Raw genomic sequence first — 22,505 nt, 5'->3', positions numbered from 1 at the left:
ACTTTGAGTAAGGTGATAAATAGAGTCAGAAAATTGCAACTTTATGTCAGAATAGATTATTTACACTGTATTATGCCATAGAAGTCAAGGGGGAAAAAAGCAGAAAAAGTTACTATAAATACTTTAAATTGGTAATAAATTTACAACATTAAAAGGGATAATTTGAGACAGCAAAAACAAAAGAGGAAGAGGAAAAGGACAGAACCTGTATAGGCATATGAAGATCAGATGCTGTCAGCAGAGAAAAAGGACTGTTTTATCTATAAGATGTTTTAGACAAACCTCATGATAACCACAAAGTAAAGATCTAGAGCAAAGATGTGAAACATAAAAAAGAGAAACATCATAGAAAACCACCAAACCAGAACAGCAGACAGAAACACAAGAAAAAGAAACAGTGGAGATACAGAGCAATCAGAAAATCAAAACCAAGTTCTCATCTGTCAAGAATCATCCTAAATGTACATGGATTTAATTCATCAAAAGGCAGATTGGTTGGGGCTTCCCTGGTGGTGCACTGGTTGAAAATTCACCTCCCGATGCAGTGGACATGGGTTCAATCCCTGTTCCAGGAAGAACCCACATGCCTCAGAGCAGCTAAGCCCATGGACCACAGCTATGGAGCAGGCAGCTCCAGAGCCCATGAACCTCAGAGAGAGAAGCCCCTGCAACGAGAAGCACACCTCAACGAAGAGTGGCCCCTGCTCTCCAAAACTAGAGAAAACTTGAGCAGCAAATAAGACTCAGCACAGTCAAAAGTAAATAAGTGTGAGTGAAAGTCGCTCAGTAGTGTCCAACTCTTTGTGACCCCATGGACTATACAGTCCATGGAAATCTCCAGGCCAGAATACAGGAGTGGGTAGCCTTTCCTTTCTCCAGGGGATCTTCCCAGCCCAAGGATCGAACCCAGGTCTCCTGCATTGCAGGTGGATTCTTTACCAGCTGAGCCTCCAGGGAAGCCCAAAAATACTGGAGTGGGTAGCCTCTCCCTTCTCCAGCGGATCTTCCCCACTCTGGATTCGACCAGGGTCTCCTGCATTGCAGGCAGGTTCTTTACTAACTGAGCTATGAGGGAAGCCCTCATACCTCATAACTCAACAAAGAGTAGTCCCTGCTCTCCAAAACTAGAGAAAGCTTGCATGCAGCAAATAAGACTCAGCACAGTCAAAAATAAATAATTAAATCTTAAAAAAAAAGAGAAAAGAGCGGTTGGATGGATTAAAAAGCAAGACCTCCCTGCACTCCGAAAGAGATATATTAAAAACAAGATCCAACTGTCTACTCCCTCCAGGAAACTCACTTCAGCTTTTAAAGATAAACGTAGACTCAAAATGAAAGGATGGAAGATGATGTCCAAAGCAAATGGTAGCTAAGGGAAATTGAATGTAGCTAGATTCATATCTGACAAAATAGACTCCAAACTCCAAATCAAAAAAGGTAATAAGAGACAAAGATGGCCATATAAAAACAATAAATTTAATTTACAACAAAGGAGCAAAGAACATACAGTAGAAAAACGGTAGTTTCTTCAATAAATGGTGATGGGGGAGCTGGACAGCCACATGCCAAAAAAAAAAAAAAAACAAAAAAAAACAGGAAACTAGATCAGTATTTCACACCATACACAGAAGTTAATGCAAAATGGATTCAAGACTTGAATGTTAGACCTGAAACCATAAAAGTTTTAGAACTAATCATAGGCAGTATAATTAGTGAATTGACCTTAGCAATATCTTTGGGTATGTGTCGTCAGGCAAGGAAAACAAAAGCAAAAATAAATGGGACCTCATCAAACTAAGAAGTTTTTGCACAGTGGAGGAAACTATCTACAAAATACAACCTGCCAACTGGGAAAAGATGTTTGCAAACCACATAACCAATAAGGGGTTAGTATCCAAAATATATACAGAATTCATACAATTCAATAACAACAAAAAATTATCTAATTAAAAAATTGGCAAAGGAACTGAATAGACATTTTTCCAAAGAAGACATACAGGTGGCCAACAGGCACATGAAAAGATGTTCAACATTGCTAATTGTTAGAGAAAGGTAAATCAAAACCACAATGAGTTTATCACCTCATACTGGTCAGAATGGCTCTCATCAAAAAGTCTACAAATAATGAATGTTGGAGAGGGTGTGGAGAAAAGGGAATGCTCCTATACTGTTGGTGGGAATGTAAATTGGTGCACCTACTGTGGAGAACAGCATGGAGAGTCCTCAAAAAATAAAGAACACATATGATCCAGCTATTCCACTTCCAGGTATTTATCCCCAAAATACAAAAACACTAATTTTAAAAAAGTATATGCACCCCTGTGTTCATCATAGCATTATTTACAATAACCAAGACATGGAAACAACCTAAGTGGCTATCAATGGATAAATGGATAAAGAAGATATTTCATATATTTCCAATAGAATACTACTCAGTCATAAATAAGATGAAATTTCGCCATTTGTGGCAACATGGATGGGTGGATCGTGAGGGTATTATGCTAAGTAAAATAAGTCAGATGGGGAAAAACAAATATGATTTCATTCATATATGGAGTACAATAAAACCCAAACAAATAAAAACCAAAAAATAAATGAACAAAATAAGTGAAATGAGTAAAATGGATCAACTGTGTGGTGATAAATGGAAACTAAATGTTTGGTGGTGAGTATGCTGTAGTGTAAACAGAAGTAGAAATGTAATATACACAATGAGGTTTACATAATGTTAAAAACCAACATTATCTCAAAAATAATTTTTTAAAATGTCTTTGCAGATTTAGGGTAATGAATAACTTTGTTTTAATTCATTTGAAGTCAAAGGAAATATCTTGTATGTATTCAGAAAAGTTTGTGTCATAGATGATGATGAGAGTGTCAATGTTTACTTTTTTTTATAGAAGTATAAAACATATACCATACCTGCTGTACTGCTAAGTGCAGGACATACATTCTGCAACTAATACTTAAGTATTTTTGTTAATTATATATTAGTGTTGTATGTACACGTCACCCCTGTTATTTCAGAGCTGAGAAAACCGAATTTAGGGATCCAGGGTTCAAGGGCAGCTCTCTCTGACCTCAAAGCTCATGATCTTTCTACTCTTTCAGACTTATTTTATTTACTGTAATTTACAGATTGCAGGTTCTTCCAAAGGAGTACAGAATTCTATGGATATTCCTGAGATGTCAGTCAGGCACCAAAAGGAAGTCCCAGAAAAAGACAGGTGGAGTCCACAGATGGTCTCAACTTGGGCTCCTGCAGGCGTTTGTTGGAGTGGTGGAGCGTCTCAGGAGGCCTGCATGACACCTGATGCAGAGCAGAGCTTGGAAAGCTTACAACCTCTGGAAGAGGACATGGCTTTAAATGAAGTCCTACAGAAATTAAAACGTACCAACAAAGAACAGGAAACTCGGATCCAAGACCTAGAGCGTTGTAACTCGTATTTAGAGAAGAAGGTTGAAGAACTACAGATGACTACAACTAAACAGCACGTGTTTGTGGACATCATTAATAAGCTAAAGGAGAAGATCGAAGAGTTAATTGAAGAAAAGTACAGAATAAAGCTAGAGAAGAGTGATACAGAGAAGACACTCCAGGGTGTGCATGAGATTTTAGTTACCACCCAAAACCACCTTCAGGAATACCAGAGTGAAAAGGAAACCTTACAGTTAGAGTTTAAGAAACTCAAGGGCAATTATGTGAGTCTACAGGAAAGGTACATGACTCAGTGCATGGAGATGGACAGTGCCTTGAGCAAGAAAGAAGAAGAGATAGAGAGACTGCAGCAACTCAGAGGAGAACTGGAAAAGGCCACCATTGCCGCTCTGGACTTGCTGAAAAGGGAGAGGGAGACCAGAGAGCAAGAGTTTCTGTCTTTACGAGAGGAATTTCAGAAATGTGAAAGGGAACACCTGGATGAAAGAGAGAAATTGAAATCTAAACTTGAGAAATTGGTCGCTCAGGTTCAGAATGTACAATTCCTATCCAACGGTGAAAAGGCTAAGAATGCAGAACTCCAGCAGCAGATCAACACAGTAAAAAATGAAAACACAAAACTTCAGCAGCAGGTTGCAAGGAATGAGGAGCAAAATTGTGTCCCTAAATGTGAGATAGCTGGACTCAAGGATAACTTAGAGGATGTAATAGAGTCAGATGTGGCCAAGGTATTATCACAAATTCAGAATCTCTAAGGCAGAATTTCAGGAGCTTCTAATAGTCTGCTGAGGCGTATTTGGGCATGGCCCATACCCTAATTTGTTGGTGGAGAGAATTAACAACCAAAAAGAGAGAGACAATGGAGAAGGCACCATAGGTTTGGAGGAGTTTCTTTGGGTCTCAGATACTCACATTAAAGAACAGCCATTCCTGGCCTCTTGCGATTATATTGGTAGAGTTGCAAATGAATGTGGGAATTTCGTGGGTACCTAGGAGTCTGGTCAGCTGCTGTCCATAGTGTCGCAAAAAAAGTCGGACACGACTAAAGCGACTTAGCACACACAGACACGCGTGCATGAGCAATCATCCACAGCTTCCCCTGAGAAAAGAATTTCTGAGTGGGAATCCCAGTCTTTTCATGCCATGTCTGCCTATTCAACAGTAAAACTAAATAATACAGCTGCATATTTGGTTTACAAGGCAAAACCTACATTGTATCACACAGTAATTTTGTAAAGTTATAAACATTTTTACTGAGATGGCATACTATATTAGTTTTAGGTATACAGCATAAAGCTTCAATATTTGTATATATTGCAAAATGATCATCAAATATATCTACTTAACATTGGTTAAGAACAATATGAGAGCCTCATATCAATGTGTTTGGAGAACCTGTAATTTTGTATTTGCAGTTTAGATGGCTTTTTTGGTAGACAACTGGAAGCCAGATAGGGATAATCTTCACAGGCCAGAGCACATCTGCTCTATTTCAGTTTTGTAGGCCTGCCTTAAAATATCTGTAGCGCAATCTTATTAACTCTGCTACTGCTGCTGCTAAGTCACTTCAGTTGTGTCCGACTCTCTGCGACTCCATAGATGGCAGCCCACCAGGCTCCCCCGTCCCTGGGATTCTCCAGGCAAAAACACTGGAGTGGGTTGCCATTTCCTTCTCCAATGTGTGAAAGTGAAGTCGCTCAGTCGTGTCCAACTCTTAGTGACCCCATGCACCGCAGCCTACCAGGCTCCTCCATCCATGGGATTTTCCAGGCAAGAGTACTGGGGTGGGGTGCCATTGCCTTCTCCGTATTAACTCTATTAGTAGGCTAATCTGAGTCAGAAAAATGTATACGTTTACTTTTATATTTGTCATAATAACTTAAACTGAGTTGATCTGTTGCTCAAAGATGTCCTTAGAAGACTTTCTTTTGTGAATCTCTAATCAGTATTAAGTATTGTTTGCAAGGCAAGGATTCTATTATTTTTAATGGCTCTTAGAGAAATACTGTTTTCATAGGACTAAAAATTCTGTTATCTTTTCTCCAGAAAGAAGGAAGGATTATCTAAGCCAGTGTAGTTCTCAGACTTTAGCGTTAGTCAGCCTCAGCTGTGAAAAAGCAGATTGCAGGGGCCACCCCAGAATCTCTGATTCAGCAGGTGTGAGGTGGGGCCTGGGCATGTGTGTCTCCAGGGAGATCTTGGGGTCTCCCTGATGCTTCTGGCCCCAGGGTTACGCTTTGAGAACTACTGACCTAAGCAGGTCAGGAAGATCCCTTGGAGAAGGGACCGGCAACCCAGTCCAGTATTCTTGTCAGAAAACTCCCATGGACAGAGGAGCCTGGCGGGCTACAATCCAGGGGGTCACAAAGAGTCGGAACATGGCTGAGTGACTAACACTTTCGTTTTCACTTTCAGCCTAAGCAGAGATGACCTTCAGTTTGGCTGTTAACCAAACCATGACAAAGTTTGAGTCGGTAAACACTGAGTAAACTAGTGTGACTGCCGCAGTTTACCCACGGCACAGTTTTCTCCTTGAACTCTCTTTTTTAGAGGCAGCTTCTGCTCTGCCTTGACTAATGCATTTGTTTTTTTTTACTTCTAGTTTTGCTTTTCGTTAATCTTTAGGTCCATTTTTCTTGATGTGTGTTCTGGGAGCATCTTTGATGTCAAAGCATTTTCATGGCACTATGAAGACATCATTGCCTTTTTCACTCTCATTCTTTCCCACGTGTACAGTGCAGTTTTCCAGTGAAACCATGTGGCGTGTGATGGTGTAATTGCTTTCATGGTTGATGGACTGTGGAGAGTCTAGCTGTCTTCTCTTAAGCCAACATTAAAAATATTTGCAGAAAGTATAAACATTCCCACTTTTCACTGATTTTTCATTTTGACAAATGTGGTAATTTTGTATTAAATTGTCACTTATACTGACATAATAGATTTATTGTTTAAAGGAATTAGTAAATAAATATTTTTGAATGTTCTCAGTTGTAATTTCTAATACAATGAATATTGATGATATAAAATAGATTATAACACAATAAATATTTATAAATATAGATATTGTATTTCTAATACCATAAATATTGTTATTTAAATGAATTTGTAAATCAATATTTTTGATGTTCACAGCTGTGATTTCTAATGCAATAAATATTGACAGATACAGCCTAGCAAACAAAAGCTTTGGGGAATCCCCAAATAATTTTAAGAGTATGAGAGCATCCTAAAAATCAAAAAGTTTGAGAACCACTGCTTTGAGTTTTTAAGAGTGGTATTTTATTCAGCATTTTACCTAAAAAGTAATCCAGATTCTTTATTGTGACAAGTCTGAATTGTGTATATGTAGGATGCAAAGATGACACATTCTAATTTGTCCCCGAATCACTCACCTTGTGAAGAAGGGAGCGCAAACCCCCCAGACATGAAAAGAACTTCACAGCCGACGTCCAGAAGTCTCAGTCTTCTGGATCTGATGGTAGAACTTCTCCCACAACAGGTAATTATACAAAAATCATATTTTTTACCAAAAAATATCAAGATTGGACAATCAAGTTATGAAAGAAAAATAATGGAAGGAATGATACGGATGGACAGAGAAGCGCGGCGTGCTACAGTCCATGGGGTTGCAAAGAGTCGGACACGACTGAGCGACTGAACTGACTGATACAGATACTTAAACCAATCAGTCAGCCCTTCCTTCTTCCCACTGCTTCGTTCTGTCTTTTTTTCATCATCTAATTCCCATAAATCAATAGTAAGATAACATAGTAGGACTAAAAAAATATAAGAACTTCATGCAAAACCCGTCCCTCAGTACTTTCCATGTGTTAGGAAAGTGCATCTTTGGGGCAGGGTGGGCAGTGTGGAGCTGTGTACATGGGAAGAATGAAAATGAAGTTAGTGTCCAGTGAGTTTCAGACAAGGCGTCTCCATCTCTTGGCTGTGTGACCTGGCCAAGGAAATTTTCCTTTCTCAGCCTTAGCTGAAGTGGTATTCGCTGCTGCCCTGGGAAGTGACAAACCCTATGTCTTAATGAGAGCACATTTGAAGGGCATGACGCTAGGAACAGCTTCTCAAATTATTGAACTCTCTTTCTTCCTCTTCCCTCTGGTTATTGTACATTTCTTTGAGCTTAAGTGCACTCCTCTGAGCCAAAATTTGGCAACGTGGGTTTGCTGTGTTCCTGATCTGACACAACCTTTATTCCTATTTTCTTTCAGTTAAAATTTGTTGAATGCTAGCATTTATTGAAGGCTGGAAACCAAGCTAAGTAATTTTAGTGGAGATCACAAATTGACGGCCCATAGACTGTATCCACCTGAAGCTCTGTCTTTAAAATGTTTGAATTTGCATGTGTCACCAACGCTTCTTGCTGCAACCTTTTCCATCACCCCTGGCCCTCAGACATCTTTCTCCCCATACTTGCTTGGTTTCCTCCTGTCTCAGTGGCTGCTGCTGTTCTTTCTCAGTCTGATTTGCTGGCTGCTCCTTCTCTCCCAGACCCCTCAGTGACGGAGTGAGCCATCAGCACAGGCCAAACAAATACCTGTTTGCTCAAGGCTTTAAGCTCAGAGACTCGATATGTGATATGCCCTCTGCTAATACAGGGTAAGCCTCTAATAGGCACTGGACAAATATTTGCTGGCTGCCCACCCTGTCCTTGGAGGCATTTAAATTGACCCTGCTTTTCATGGGTTATCTCATTCAACTCTTACACCATTAAAAAAAATATATTATCAGACTTCTATTTTTTTAACGTGGCAAAACAAACAGGCTTAGAACAGTTGAGTTTCTTGTTCAAAGTCTCACGTAAGTTAAGTGGCAGAATGAATTTCCATTCCATTTCAGAGCTGCAACAGATGCTTTCTGCTGTGCTCAGTCGATCAGTCGTGTCTGACTCTGTGACCCCATGGACTGCAGCCCACCAGGCTCCTCTGCCCATGGGATTTCCCAGGCAAGAACACTGGAGTGGGTCACAATCGCTTTCTCTAGGGGATCTCCCCAGCACAAGGACTGAACCCATATCTCCTGCATTGGCAAGCAGATTCTTTACCACTGAGCCACCAGGGAAGCTCTAAGTGGCAGAACTCAGATCCAAAGCCAGGTAGTCTGACCTTTGACCCTTAGGTTACAAGGGTCTTCATTGTGCAGGTACAGTGTATAGGTATCTTCATTCTGGGGGCCACTGAAATAGCTAGAGTCTCAATATTATTAAAGATGTCTGAGTGTCAGATATAACAATTAGTCTAAAATTTGGATTTGTAAACTGACTAAGCTAAGAGGAGATGTATCTATGAGTGTGTAGTCATGTATAGTTATTATCAATCTGTATTAACTTCCAGCAATTATCCTAATTTGTCCCACTTAAAATTTATATGCAAATGTGAATCTAGATGAATTATTTCCACATTAACCTGTTACTAGATGTCTTATGATGAGTAACTGAAGAATTGAGTTCAATATTTTTCTTCCTTCTTTGGTTTGGCCTCCTCTTTTGCACGGGACATTTAATTTGTATTCTTTCCTTCATCCTTTTAATTTTACTGAAAACTTTTTAATAGAGCTTCTCAAAATGTTACGCTTAGGACATCATCAATCCTGATGCTGAACATTTCAAAGAGAATGAGAAAGTTAGTGATGATATGCCACATAAATTGAAGAATTTTCATCTTAAAAAGAAAATTTTAGATAAAGAGGTATGTATTCTTCATTCTAAAAATTATATCATTTTTAGTGAAAAAAGAAGTTAAAAAAAGCTAGTGTAAAAGTATAAAGAGGCTCCTAAAACTTTGGATTTTTTAAAATAATTATTTCAGGGGACAAGATTAGCTTTACTTTGACTCTAAGGAGGCCTTTTGTTCAACACTTGACTTGTTTTATAACCTAAGTATGTATTAGAAAATCCCATTCATTTACCCAAAAACTGGTATGAGTATCTTTTCACTTTTGTATGGTACCACTGATTCCTGAAGATAAGTATATTTTGACATTCCTATAGGGCTTCCTTGATAGCTCAGCTGGTAGAGAATTCGCCTGCTGTGCAGGAGACCCCTGTTCCATTCCTGGGTCAGAAGATTCCCTGGAGAAGAGACAGGCTACCTATTCCAGTTTTCATGGGCTTCCCTGGGCTCAGACAGTAAAGAATCCACCTGCAATGCGGGAGACTTGGGTTCAATCCCTGGGTTGGGAAGATCCCCTTGAGGAGGACACTGCAACCCACTTGAGTATTCTTGTCTAGAGAATCCCGTGGACAGAGGAGCCTGGGGGTCGCAGAGTCACTCACCCTACTGAGTGACTAAACACAGCACATGGTTATTACAAACTTTATCACTTGGAATAGTGGATACGTTGGAAACAGATTTTATTTCTCAAGTGAGACAAGTAATGGAGAGGCCCTTGGAACCTCTTCAATCAGTCTGTTCCTGGTTAGTGGTGAGAGGTGGAGAGAGGATCAGCAGAACCAGTTAAGTGCTGTTGTTCAGCTGCACAGTCGTGTCCGACTCTTTGCGACCCCATGGACTCCAGCACGCCAGGCTTCCCTGTTCATCACCATCCTGCAGCTTGCTCAAAGTCATGTCCATCGAGTGAGTGATGCCATCTAGCCATCTCATCCTCTGTCATCCTCTTCTCTTCCCGCCTTCAGTCTTTCCCAGCATCAGGGTGTTTTTTAGTGAGTCAGTTCTTTGCAGCAGGTGGCCAAAGTATTGGAGCTTCAGCTTCAGCATCAGTTCTTCCAGTGAATATTCGGGATTGATTTCCACTGGTTTGATCTCTTTGCAGTCCAAGGGACTCCCAAGAGTCTTTTCCAGCACCATAGTTCAACAACATCAATTCTTTGGCACTCAGCCTTCTTTATGGCTTCCCTCGTATCTCAGTCAGTAAAGGATCTGCCTGCAGTGCAGGAGACTGGGGTTCGATCCATGGGTTGGGAAGATCCCCTGGAGAAGGAAATGGCAACCCACTCCAAAATCCTTGCCTGGAAAATCCCATGGACAGAGGAGCCTGGTGGGTTGCAATCCATGGGATCTCAAAGAGTCGGGCACAACTGAGCGACCTAACACTTCCAGCCTTCTTTATGGTCCAGCTTTCACATCCATACATGAATAATAGAAAAACCATAGCTTTGACTAGATGAACATTTGTTGGCAAAATAATGTCTCTGCTTTTTAATATGCTATCTAGGTTGGTCATAGCTTTTCTTCCAAGGAGCAAATGTCTTTCAATTTCATGGCTGCAGTCACAATCTGCAGTGTTTTTGGAATCCAAGAAAATAAAGTCTGTCACTGTTTCCATTGTTTCCCCATCTATTTGTCATGAAGTGATGGGGCCTGATGCCATGATCTTTGTTTTTTGAATGTTGAGTTTTAAGCCAGCTTTCTCACTCTCCTCTTTCACCTTCATCAAAAGGCTCTTTAGAAAAAAGTCAAATAAATAACCTAACTCTACACCTAAAGCAACTAGAGAAGGAAGAAATGAAGAACCCCAGGGTTAGTAGAAGGAAAGAAATCTTAAAAATTAGGGCAGAAATAAATGCAAAAGAAACTAAAGAGACCATAGCAAAAACCAACAAAGCTAAAAGCTGGTTTTTTGAAAAAATAAACAAAATTGACAAACCATTAGCAAGACTCATTAAGAAACAAAGGGAGAAGAACCAAATTAACAAAATTAGAAACGGAAATGGAGAAATCACAATAGACAACACTGAAATACAAAGGATCATAAGAGACTACTACCAGCAGCTCTATGCCAATAAAATGGACAACTTGGAAGAAATGGAAAAGTTCTTAGAGAAGTATAGCTTTCCAAAACTGAACCAGGAAGAAATAGAAGATCTTAACAAACCCATCACAAGCAAGGAAATCGAAACTGTAATCAGAAATCTTCCAGCAAACAAAAGCCCAGGACCAGATGGCTTCACAGCTGAATTCTACCAAAAATTTAGAGAAGAGCTAACACCTATCTTACTCAAACTCTTCCAGAAAACTGCAGAAGAAGGTAAACTTCCAAACTCATTCTATGAGGCCACCATCACCCTAATTCCAAAACCAGACAAAGATGCCACAAAAAAAGAAAACTACAGGCCAATATCACTGATGAACATAGATGCAAAAATCCTTAACAAAATTCTAGCAAACAGAATCCAACAACATATTAAAAAAATCATACACCATGACCAAGTGGGCTTTATCCCAGGAATGCAATGATTCTTTAATATCTGCAAATCAATCAATGTGATACACCACATTAACAAATTGAAAGATAAAAACCATATGATTATCTCAATAGACGCAGAAAAAGCCTTTGACAAAATCCAACATCCATTTATGATTAAAACTCTCCAGAAAGCAGGAATAGAAGGAACATACCTCAACATAATAAAAGCTATATATGACAAACCCACAGCAAGCATTACCCTCAATGGTGAAAAATTGAAAGCATTTCCCCTGAAATCAGGAACAAGACAAGGGTGCCCACTCTCACCACTCCTATTCAACATAGTTTTGGAAGTGTTGGCCACAGCAGTCAGGGCAGAAAAAGAAGTAAAAGGAATCCAGATAGGAAAAGAAGAAGTGAAACTCTCGCTGTTTGCAGATGACATGATCCTCTACATAGAAAACCCTAAAGACTCTACCAGAAAATTACTAGAGCTAATCAACGATTATAGTAAAGTTGCAGGATATAAAATTAACACACAGAAATTCCTTGCATTCCTATACACTAACAATGAGAAAACAGAAAGAGAAATTAAGGAAACAATACCATTCACCATTGCAACAAAAAGAATAAAATACTTAGGAGTATATCTACCTAAAGAAACAAAAGACTTATACATAGAAAACTATAAATCACTGATGAAAGAAATCAAAGAGGACACAAACAGATAGAGAAATATACTGTGTTCATGGATTGGAAGAATAAATATTGTCAAAATGGCTATACTACCCAAAGCAATCTATAGATTCAGTGCAATCCCTATCAGGCTACCAATGGTATTTTTCACAGAACTAGAACAAATAATTTCACAATTTGTATGGAAATACAAAAAACCTCGAATAGCCAAAGTAATCTTGAGAAAGAAGAATGGAACTGGAGGAATCAACCTGCCTGACTTCAGACTATACTACAAAGCCACAGTCATCAAGACAGTATGGTATTGGCACAAAGACAGAAATATAGATCAATGGAACAGAATAGAAAGCCCAGAGATAAATCCATGAATCTATGGTCACCTTATCTTTGAAAAAGGAGGCAAGGATGTACAATGGAAAAAAGACAACCTCTTTAACAAGTGGTGCTGGGAAAACTGGTCAACCACTTGTAAAAGAATGAAACTAGAACACTTTCTAACATCATACACAAAAATAAACTCAAAATGGATTAAAGATCTAAATGTAAGACCAGAAACTATAAAACTCCTAGAGGAGAACATAGGCAAAACACTCTCCGACATAAATCACAGCAGGATCCTCTATGACCCACATCCCAGAATATTAGAAACAAAAGCAAGAATAAACAAATGGGACCTAATGAAACTTAAAAGCTTTTGCACAACAAAGGAAACTATAAGCAAGGTGAAAAGACAGCCCTCAGATTGGGAGAAAATAATAGCAAACGAAGCAACAGACAAAGGATTAATCTCAAAAATATACAAGCAACTCCTCCAGCTCAACTCCAGAAAAATAAATGACCCAATCAAAAAATGGGCCAAAGAACTAAACAGTCATTTCTCCAAGGAAGACATACAGATGGCTAACAAACACATGAAAAGATGCTCAACATCACTCATTATCAGAGAAATGCAAATCAAAACCACAATGAGGTACCATTACATGCCAGTCAGGATGGCTGCTATCCAAAAGTCTACAAGCAATAAATGCTGGAGAGGGTATGGAGAAAAGGGAACCCTCTTACACTGTTGGTGGGAATGCAAACTAGTACAGCCGCTATGGAAAACAGTGCAGAGATTTCTTAAAAAACTGGAAATAGAACTGCCATATGACCCAGCAATCCCACTTCTGGGCATACACACCGAGGAAACCAGATCTGAAAGAGTCACGTGCACCCCAATGTTCATCGCAGCACTGTTTATCATAGCCAGGACATGGAAGCAACCTAGATGCCCATCAGCAGATGAATGGATAAGGAAGCTGTGGTACATATACACCATGGAATATTACTCAGCTGTTAAAAAGAATTCATTTGAATCAGTTCTAATGAGATGGATGAAACTGGAGCCCATTATACAGAGTGAAGTAAGCCAGAAAGATAAAGACCATTACAGTATACTAACACATATATATGGAATTTAGAAAGATGGTAACAATAACCCTATATGCAAAACAGAAAAAGAGACACAGATGTATAGAACAGACTTTTGGACTCTGTGGGAGAAGGTGAGGGTGTGATGTTTCAAGAGAACAGCATCGAAACATGTATATTATCTAGGGTGAAACAGATCACCAGCCCAGGTTGGATGCATGAGACAAGTGCCCGGACCTGGTGCACTGGGAAGACCCAGAGGGATCGGGTGGAGAGGGAGGTGGGAGGGGGGATCGGGATGGGGAATGCATGTATATCCATGGCTGATTCATGTTAATGTATGACAAAGACTACTACAATATTGTAAAGTAGTTAGCCTCCAACTAATAAAAAATTTTAAAAAAAAAGGCTCTTTAGTTCCTCTTTGCTTTCTGCCATAAGGGTGGTGTCACCTACATATCTGAGGTTTTTGATATTTCTCCTGGCAATCTTGATTCTAGCTTGTGCTTCATCCAGCCCAGCATTTCTCTTGATGTACTCTGTATATAAGTTAAATATTTACAGCCTTGATGTACTCCTTTCCCGATTTGAAACCAGTCCATTGTTCCATGTCTGGTTCTAACTGTTGCTTTTTAACCTGCATACAGGTTTTGCAGGAGACAGATAAGGTGCTCTGGTAATCTGCTTTCTTTAAGAATTTTCCGTAGCTTGTCGTGATCCATACAGTCAAAGGCTTTAGCATAGTCAGTGCAGCAGAAGTAGATATTTTTTTTGAAATTCTATTGCTTTTTCTATGATCCAATGAATGTTGGCAATTTGATTTCTGGTTCCTCTGCCTTTTCTAAATGAACCTCTGTCCATAGTTCTTCAGGCACTCTGGCTATCAGATCTAATCCCTTGAAATTATTTGTCACTTCTACTGTATAATCATAAGGGATTTGATTTAGGTCATACCTGAATGGTCTAGTGGTTTTCCCTACTTTCTTCAATTTAAGTCTGAATTTGGCAATAAGGAGTTCATGATCTGAGCCATAGTCAGCTCCAGGTCTTGTTTTTGCTGACCAAATAGAGCTTCTCCATCTTGGCTGCAAAGAATATAATCAATCTGATTTTGGTATTGACCATGTGGTGATGTCCATGTGTAGAGTCTTCTCATGTGTTGTTGGAAGAGGGTGTTTGCTGTGACCAGTACGTTCTCTTGGCAAAACTCTGATAGCCTTTGACCTGCTTCATTTTGTATTCCAAGGCCAAACTTGCCTATTATTCCAGGTATCTTTTGACTTCCTACTTTTGCATTCCAGTCCCCTGTAATGAAAAGGACATCTTTTTTTGATGTTCTAAAAGATCATGTAGATCGAGAAGATCATGTAGATCTTCATAGAACTGTTCAACCAGTTTCTTTGACATTAGTGGTTGGGGCATAGACCTAGATCACTGTGATACTGAATAGTTTGCCTTGGAAACAAACAGAGATCATAGTCATTTTTGAGATTGCACCCACGTACTGCATTTTGGACTCTTTTGTTGACTAGGAGGCCTATTCCATTTTTTCTAAGGGAGTCTTGCCCACAGTAGTAGATATAATGGTCATCTGAATTAAATTCACCCATTCCGGTCCATTTTAGTTCACTGATTTCTAAAATGCCGATGTTCACTCTTGCCATCTCCTGTTTGACCACCTCCAGTTTGCCTTGATTCATGGTCCTAACATTCCAGGTTCCTGTGCAATACTGTCCTTCACAGCATCGGACTTTGCTTTCACCAGCAGACACATCCACAGCTGGACGTTGCTTCCCCTCTGACCCAGCTTCTCCATTCCTTCTGGGGCTGTTTCTCTGCTCTTCTCCCGTAGCGTATCGGGCACTTACTGACCTGGGAAGTTCATCTTTCAGGGTCACATCTTTTTGTCTTTTCATATTGTTCACGGGGTTCTCAAGGCAAGAATGCTGAAGTGGTTTGCCATGCCCTTCTCCAGGGGACCACATTTCGTCAGGACTCTCCACCATGACCTGTCTGTCTTGGGTGGCCCCACACGGCATGGCTCAGAGTTTCATTGAGTTAGATGAGGCTGTGATTCATGTGATCAGTTTGGTTAGTTTTCCATGATTGTGGTTTTCATCCTGTCTGCCCTCTGATGGATGAGGATAAGAGGCTTGTGAGCTTCCCAGTGGGAGGGACTGGCTGTAGGACACTGGGTCTTGCTCTGGTGGGCGGGGCCACGCTCAGTAAATCTTTAATCCAATTTTCTGCTGATGGGTGGGGCTGTGTTCCTTCACTGTAGTTTGGCCTGAGGCCAAACCGTGGTAGGGGTAACGGTGACCTCCTTCAAAAGGACTTTTGCCAGCACGCTGTGACTCTCAGTAGGGAAAATGCTAACAGGACTCGAGCAGGAGCCATTTTTAACCTGAGAGGAAGACAGAAGTGACCAGTTGACCTGGCTGAATAGTAAATCTGGGATTCAATTTTAATATTGTACCAGCAGGAAATGACTTCTCTGAACTGTGCGGTGGATAGGAAATTTGTTGCAAGTGCGCTGGGGAACCTATCTTCCGGCTGACCTATAGAGAAAAGGACCAAGGAATAAACAGACATGCAGGAAAACTACTGGTCTCCGCTTCTTTTTTTTTTCTTCAGTTAGCAATAATTGCACCTCGGATAAACCTCACTGGCTATGATACTGCCAGTGTGCAAAGCTGGTCTCCACTTCTTAAACCAGCCTTCAGAAAGAAGCCTCGTTGAGGGCTCAAAAGGGGTATCGTGCTTAGCTGCTCTGTTGTGTCTGAGTCTGTGTGACCCCGTGGACTGCAGCCCACCAGGCTCGCCCGTCCCTGGGATTCTCCAGGCAAGAACCCTGGAGTGGATTACCGTTTCCTTCTCCCATGCATGAAAGTGAAAAGTGAAAGTGCAGTCGCTCAGTTGTGTCCGACTCTTGGCAGCCCCATGGACTGCAGCCCACCAGGCTCCTCCATCCATGGGATTCTCCAGGCAAGAGTACTGGAGTGGGGTGCCAGTGCCTTCTCCAAATAGTTATATGGGGGGTCATTAGAGTTTCTTCTGTTTTTTTTTTTTAAATTGTTCATAGTAAAAAAAAAATTCTGTACAGCATATTTTATCACTGATATTTGGAGGAGTTAGAATACTGAATATTAAAGATCTATCATTATTATATGGAACAAACAAGAAATGATACTAAATTGTGTCTAGAAAAAGTTGGCTGATTTTCCTCTGTAAAGCAGAGTCCTAATAGCCTGGCTGTGAAAGCCACTGAGTGTTAGGATGACCTCTGTGGAGCTCCCGTGCCCTCCCTCAGGTTTGGCGACTCGCAGGACTCCCGGGACTCAGCACCCAGCCGTCCTCCCAGTTATGAGGTATTATTACTGCAAGGAGATTCAGAGCAAAACCAGCCAAAGGGAAAAGCGCGTGGGGCAAAGTCCAGAGGAAACCAGGTGCCCTTCCCCTCCCTGGCAGTGAGCTGTGCAGCCCGTGTGAAGTGTTCCCAGGGAAGCTCGCTGGAGACTGAGCGTCAGGGTTTCTATCAGAGGCTGGTCGCATAGGCAGGCACCCTCTGCCTGCCACGTACCCAAATCCCAGACTCTCCCAGTGGAAGGAGGCGTTCAGCATAAACCACATCTTCCGTGCAAACAGGTTAGACACAGTGAGTCTTCATATCAGGAAATGATGGAGACCCTCCCACGATCCAGGTTCCTAGAAGCCAATCAGGGCGCAGCTTGGTGGGCAGGCCTTTCTGGGGACATCAGCCTCGGCCTGTTTGAACTCTGCTACACAAGAGCTCAAAATACACGACAGCTTTGAGACAGGGATTGGGCTGTGCGTGGTTTGGTGGTTTTATTAGAAATGTTACTGAATGTAGTCTTATTTCCTCTCTGTCTCTGAAATAGAAAATGCCTTTTTCCTTAGCTACTGAAACATAAAGACAAAATTGCAGCTTTCAGAGAGTTACTTGCTAATGAAAAATCATTTCAACATCAGGTTCCTCAGGTGAGTTAAACATTCACTGTCTCTAACATACAAAAATGCGATTTTAGATCTTACATTGAGAGCATTCTGTTATTGAAGCCACTAGCGATCTCTCTGGTGGTTTAACTGATAGCGTATTCACCGTCCTATGGTCCAAGGGAGTGAACATATCGGAAGTGAGCACAAATATGTTTCATCGCAGGTTACAGAATTTGACTCCAAGGAAGCCAAGAATGTCAGAGACGTGCCTGTGGTACTGGGAGCCAAACTGAACCAGTACCACAACCTAAACAAGGAGCTTGATTTTTTGGTAAGAAATACCTTTCGTTGCTTTGCTAGCCTTTTTATTTACAACACTGTCTTAATAACAAGTTGTGGAAATCATCTACCTTCAAAAACTTTACTCCTTGAAATGGTCGCACACTGGCATAGTAGCAGCATTATTTACCCCCACAAATATAGAACTGAAGTCTGCACTCTCAGGTTTTGGAATTTTAAATATTGTCCCACCTGATTTCTGTGTAATCAGATTTTTTTTCTTTCAAAATGCAGAAATTTTCAAGTATGTGCAAGTTTTTCGTAGTGAATGAAGCACATTTATATTGTGGCACATACAACCACCATTCTTAGAGCAGTAGGTGTTTACAGAAATCGTGACTAAGGGGGTGAGGGGGAAAGGGCATTAGTTCTTTGGATGGCACCCAAAGCCTTCACAGGGGAGTGGTGATTGTGGGAGGGGTGGAGCTAATGGCAGTAATCATTCTGCAGTATGTCAGTGTATCAGATCAGCAGGCTGTACACCTGAAACTTACACAACGGTTGCATCAGTTATACATCAGTAAAGCTGGGAAAAAGGGTTAAAGCAGATAAAACAGGAAAAATCTGTGGGAAGAAGATGAAAATATCTTGGTACCTAGGAAGTTACAATCCATTTGGATCCCACTATCTAATGAGAAAGAGGTTAATTAACTTAGTTGGTTTTTGTAACGTTTATTTATTTCTGGCTGTGCTGGGTCTTCATTGCTGCACAGGCTCTTCTCTAGCCGCGGCGAGCAGGGGCTCCTCTCCGGTCGCAGTGCACCGGCTTCTCTTGCCGCAGAGCACGCGGGCTTCAGTAGCCGCGACTCGTGGGCTTAGCTGCTTCGCAGCGCGTGGGATCTTCCTGGACTGGGGGTGGAACCTGTGTGTCCTGCCTTGGCAGGTGGATTCTTAGCACTGCGCCACTAGGGAAGCCCCCAGAATTTATGTCTTCATCGTTAGAGAAGTCTGTCCTATTTCTAACTTGTTAAAGGCAGCATTCTGTACTAAATTCATTGCATGAGAGAGGAAAAGGCCTGATGCTCGGAGGGCTTACGGTTTTCTTCCTTTCTACTGCATCAGTTTTCTTCCTTATATAGATAATTATTGACTTCCCTGAAAGGGTAAGCAAGGCTAGTCAGTATGGAGATATTGATGGAAAGGTACATCAAACGGAGGCAGTTCCCTGCCTCCAAGGAATCTAGAAAAGAAGGTGCGATATACAGATAGCTATTTGGAAGGACTAGAGGGAAGCTTTTTAGAAAGAGCTAAGATACATATCCGACAAAGGAGACGGTTGTTGACCAGCTGGAGCTCAGAGGAGGAGCCCGTGACATCCAGGTGGGAGAGGCGCAGAGGAGAGCCCACGGGCTGGCAGGGGGCAGATGAAAGGGTGCAGGCTCTGTCTGCAGCTTCTGAGCTTCAGGCACAAAGGAGGCTTGGATTGGGCCTCAGTCTCCCCTGGGTGGGAAGCTGAGGTGAGAAAACGCTCACAAAGGGCAGCATCTCAGTCACACTGTGTTGCCTCTAATATGTGCTGCAGACGCTCTTGTACAAACCGTATCTCAGGGGGACCGGATAACTGATGAGGGAGAATCCTTCGCTGAGGAATGTAAGCTGTTAAAAGCAGGAGAGGGACTTCCCTGACGGCGCAGGGCTTAAGACCCCGCCTTCCAATGAAGGCGCTGCCAGATGGATCCCTGGTTGGGGCTAAGATCCCACATGCCTCGCGGGCAAAAAATCAAAACAGAAAACAGAAGCAGCGTTGTAACAAATTCAACTGAGACTTTAAAAATGGTCCACATCAAAAAAAATCTTAAAAAAAAGCAGAAGACACACCTATAGAAAATTACATCTTGCATCCCTGAATAAAATAAGGAATCTTTTTTATGAGAATGGCTGCTAAAACCTGTAAGTTCAAGACTCACAGGAAGCTTTTAATGGCCCACACCAGAGCCCTGCTGTCCAGCTTAGCTGCACAAAAGGTGAGGTGTGCCGTTGACGGCATGAGGCATGGGACGGGCACTGTCCGTGGTGTCTCATCTGAAAGCAAGCTTCCAGACCACGCCGCTCCTGAGAGGATAAAGAAGCACGTTAAGCTGACCGTGATAAAAATTCCAAATGTGAGAAATTCTAATGCATAACACTTGGCACACGGAAAGGGAGGGAGAGGAAAGGAAGAGCTGCTTTAGACACAGAGGTTCAAGTGGTGGTGCTCAGTCGCTCCGTCGTGTCCCACTCTCTGCAGCCCCGTGGACGGCAGCGCGCCAGGCTTCCCTGTCTTCCAGTGTCTCCCGGAGTCTGCTCAGATTCGTGTCCGCTGAGTCAGTGGTGCTAACGATCTCAGCCTCTGCCGCCCTCTTCTCTCTTTCTACTTCCAGCCATGTCGTTTAAAAAGCATTTTAAATTCTCTTCACCTTGGGTCTATCTGTTAAACTGAGGTAATATCTGTACTCCCCACCTTAAATAACATGTGCAGTCATAGGAATGGGACCCCGATTTGATATTGTCCCCATTAATATATCTGTGTAAAGAGAAAGAGCAAGAAAGCCGCTGTGTCTGCAGAAAATTAGTTCTGCCATTGTTTCCTGTAGGGCATCTAACCACAGATGTGTAAACATATATAAATAAATATGTTTAAATATTAGAAAATCAATGGCCACTCTTAACACTGTTATTTAAAGGGAACATTTCTGTCCTTTTTCTTCTATAATTGCTTTGAAAATTAAGGTAACTGCTGGGGAACTTGTAAATACCCTTTCTTGATAATTTATCCTAGATATCATTTTTAGAAATACAAATTTTAAGTTATTAATGTAAAAATACAATGTTTAAGTTGTTAATGTTAATTTTTTGCAAATAAAAGTTGGGCTAAAAAAATTAAAAAATTAAAAAACAAAACAAAAAACAAAGAAAAAAAATTGGACTGTAAGTCAGAATGTGATGCACATTGAGCTGAACCTCTTAAAAACTCATTTATACATGTGAGAATATTGATGAAACCTGAAAATTTATCATCAAGCAGCACATCAGTGCTTCAGACAGAATCAAATATCCATTGGTTGTATACAGAAAGAAGGTAGTCTATACATTGGTTATGTACGGAAAGAAAAGACTTGAGTCTAATAAGTACTTGTATTTACTAGCAGATGTCTAGCTACTTGCAAAGCAATTTCATTGTATTAAATTGTAGAAAAGCTGAAACACCATTAAAATTTCTGTTCATATGTTCTAATTGCAGTCTAACTAACAGCCTCTCTCAATTCACCTATGGTACAAATCATTGTAAGAGAATATTGAAATAAAGTATAGCTCACTGTTCTCATTGTTCTTAGCATCCATATGTGGTTTTTATGGCAGTTTCCAAGTTAGCATTTTTGCTGATGTTACTCCATAGATTGCAAAATTGGAAAATCTTCTAGAGACAAGAGAAGACCACTGCAACAGACTCACTGAAGAAAATGACAAGTATCAAAGACATTTAGGCAACTTAATAAATAAGGTACAGACTTTCTTACACAAATATATATTTAACACTATGTCAAATATTAAAACATTAGAATTTGGGTGCGAAAAAGGGATATGAGGAATCAGTTCAGTTCAGTCGCTCAGTCGTGTCCGACTCTTTGTGACCCCATGAATCACAGCACGCCAGGCCTCCCTGTCCATCACTAACTCCCAGAGTTTACTCAAACTCATGTCCATCGAGTCGGTGATGCCATCCAGCCATCTCATCCTCTGTCTTCCCCTTCTCCTCCTGCCCCCAATCCCTCCCAGCATCAGGGTCTTTTCCAATGAGTCAACTCTTCGCATGAGTTGGCCAAATTATTGGAGTTTCAGCTTCAGCATCATTCCTTCCAATGAACACCCAGGACTGATCTTCTTTAAGATATGAGGGATGACGTAACACATTTCACTTCATAATGACTTTGTGTCATTATCCTTTTAGCTAAAAGTTAGCAAAGAACTGTATGTGTTCATATAGCCTTCTGTTGTCAGCAGTCTCTTAGTCTTAGCATCACTGCTTCATTTGGAGGGTCCTTCTAAATCTTGCCAACATAGTGTTCTAGTTTACTTTTTAAAACTGCATTGTGGACTCTGAGCCTGGGTTGACACATACACTACTTGTGTGGATCACAGTTGATTCACTACAGTTGTCCATGTTTTGATACTTTTTCTGCATGGTGAACAGGCACATTTCAGTTCTACTTGTATCCATATTCCTGGTTTCAAAATACAAGGAAGATATAAAACCTTGCTTGAATCCTTCATTCACAGAAGTCATGTAAATGAACTTCAACTTGTGCAGATTCTTAAAAAGCAAAAATATGAACAAAATGAAGTAAATATCCTAGAATTGATCACAGAATAATTGTTTTAGCTAATGTTTCCAAAGGTTACATCTTATGAGGAGATTATCAAATGTGCTGACCAAAGACTTGTGATATCCCACTCCCGGATTGCACGGTAAGTTGAAAAAACTTCATTTTTAATTTTGTAAACATTTGCTGGTGTGTCACTTTCTGAC

General features: G+C 40.8%; 1 protein-coding gene and 1 non-coding gene across 13 annotated transcripts in view; one reads left to right on the top strand and one right to left on the bottom strand.

The window, feature by feature from the left end:
• CAGE1 (cancer antigen 1) overlaps positions 1-22,505 on the top strand; it is a 39,744-nt gene that overhangs the window by 13,018 nt on the left and 4,221 nt on the right. For 6 of the 12 annotated variants that reach the window (XR_002309144.2, XR_002309145.2, XR_002309147.2 and 3 more), the window contains exons 3-9: positions 3,139-4,167; positions 6,789-6,938; positions 9,028-9,138; positions 17,621-17,701; positions 17,883-17,990; positions 21,375-21,479; positions 22,359-22,444. Coding sequence is in view for 5 of the 12 variants with exons in the window: in XM_020869633.2 (XP_020725292.2) it covers positions 3,139-4,167; positions 6,789-6,938; positions 9,028-9,138; positions 17,621-17,701; positions 17,883-17,990; positions 21,375-21,479; positions 22,359-22,444 (1,670 nt within the window). In the remaining 7 variants the exon portion in view is untranslated. The remainder of the gene's footprint in view (positions 1-3,138; positions 4,168-6,788; positions 6,939-9,027; positions 9,139-17,620; positions 17,702-17,882; positions 17,991-21,374; positions 21,480-22,358; positions 22,445-22,505) is intronic. The other 6 variants (XR_002309151.2, XR_002309150.2, XM_020869634.2 and 3 more) reach the window with 5 other exon arrangements.
• On the bottom strand, positions 16,261-16,397 carry LOC139031633 (U4 spliceosomal RNA). The gene has a single exon (XR_011484139.1). It is a non-coding gene; the product is annotated as a U4 spliceosomal RNA (small nuclear RNA).

The sequence above is a fragment of the Odocoileus virginianus genome, chromosome 27 (genome assembly GCF_023699985.2).
Source record: "Odocoileus virginianus isolate 20LAN1187 ecotype Illinois chromosome 27, Ovbor_1.2, whole genome shotgun sequence".
Lineage (NCBI taxonomy): Eukaryota > Metazoa > Chordata > Mammalia > Artiodactyla > Cervidae > Odocoileus > Odocoileus virginianus.
The sequence above is the reverse complement of the archived record's forward strand: the minus strand, read 5'-3'. Positions and strand labels throughout refer to the sequence as shown.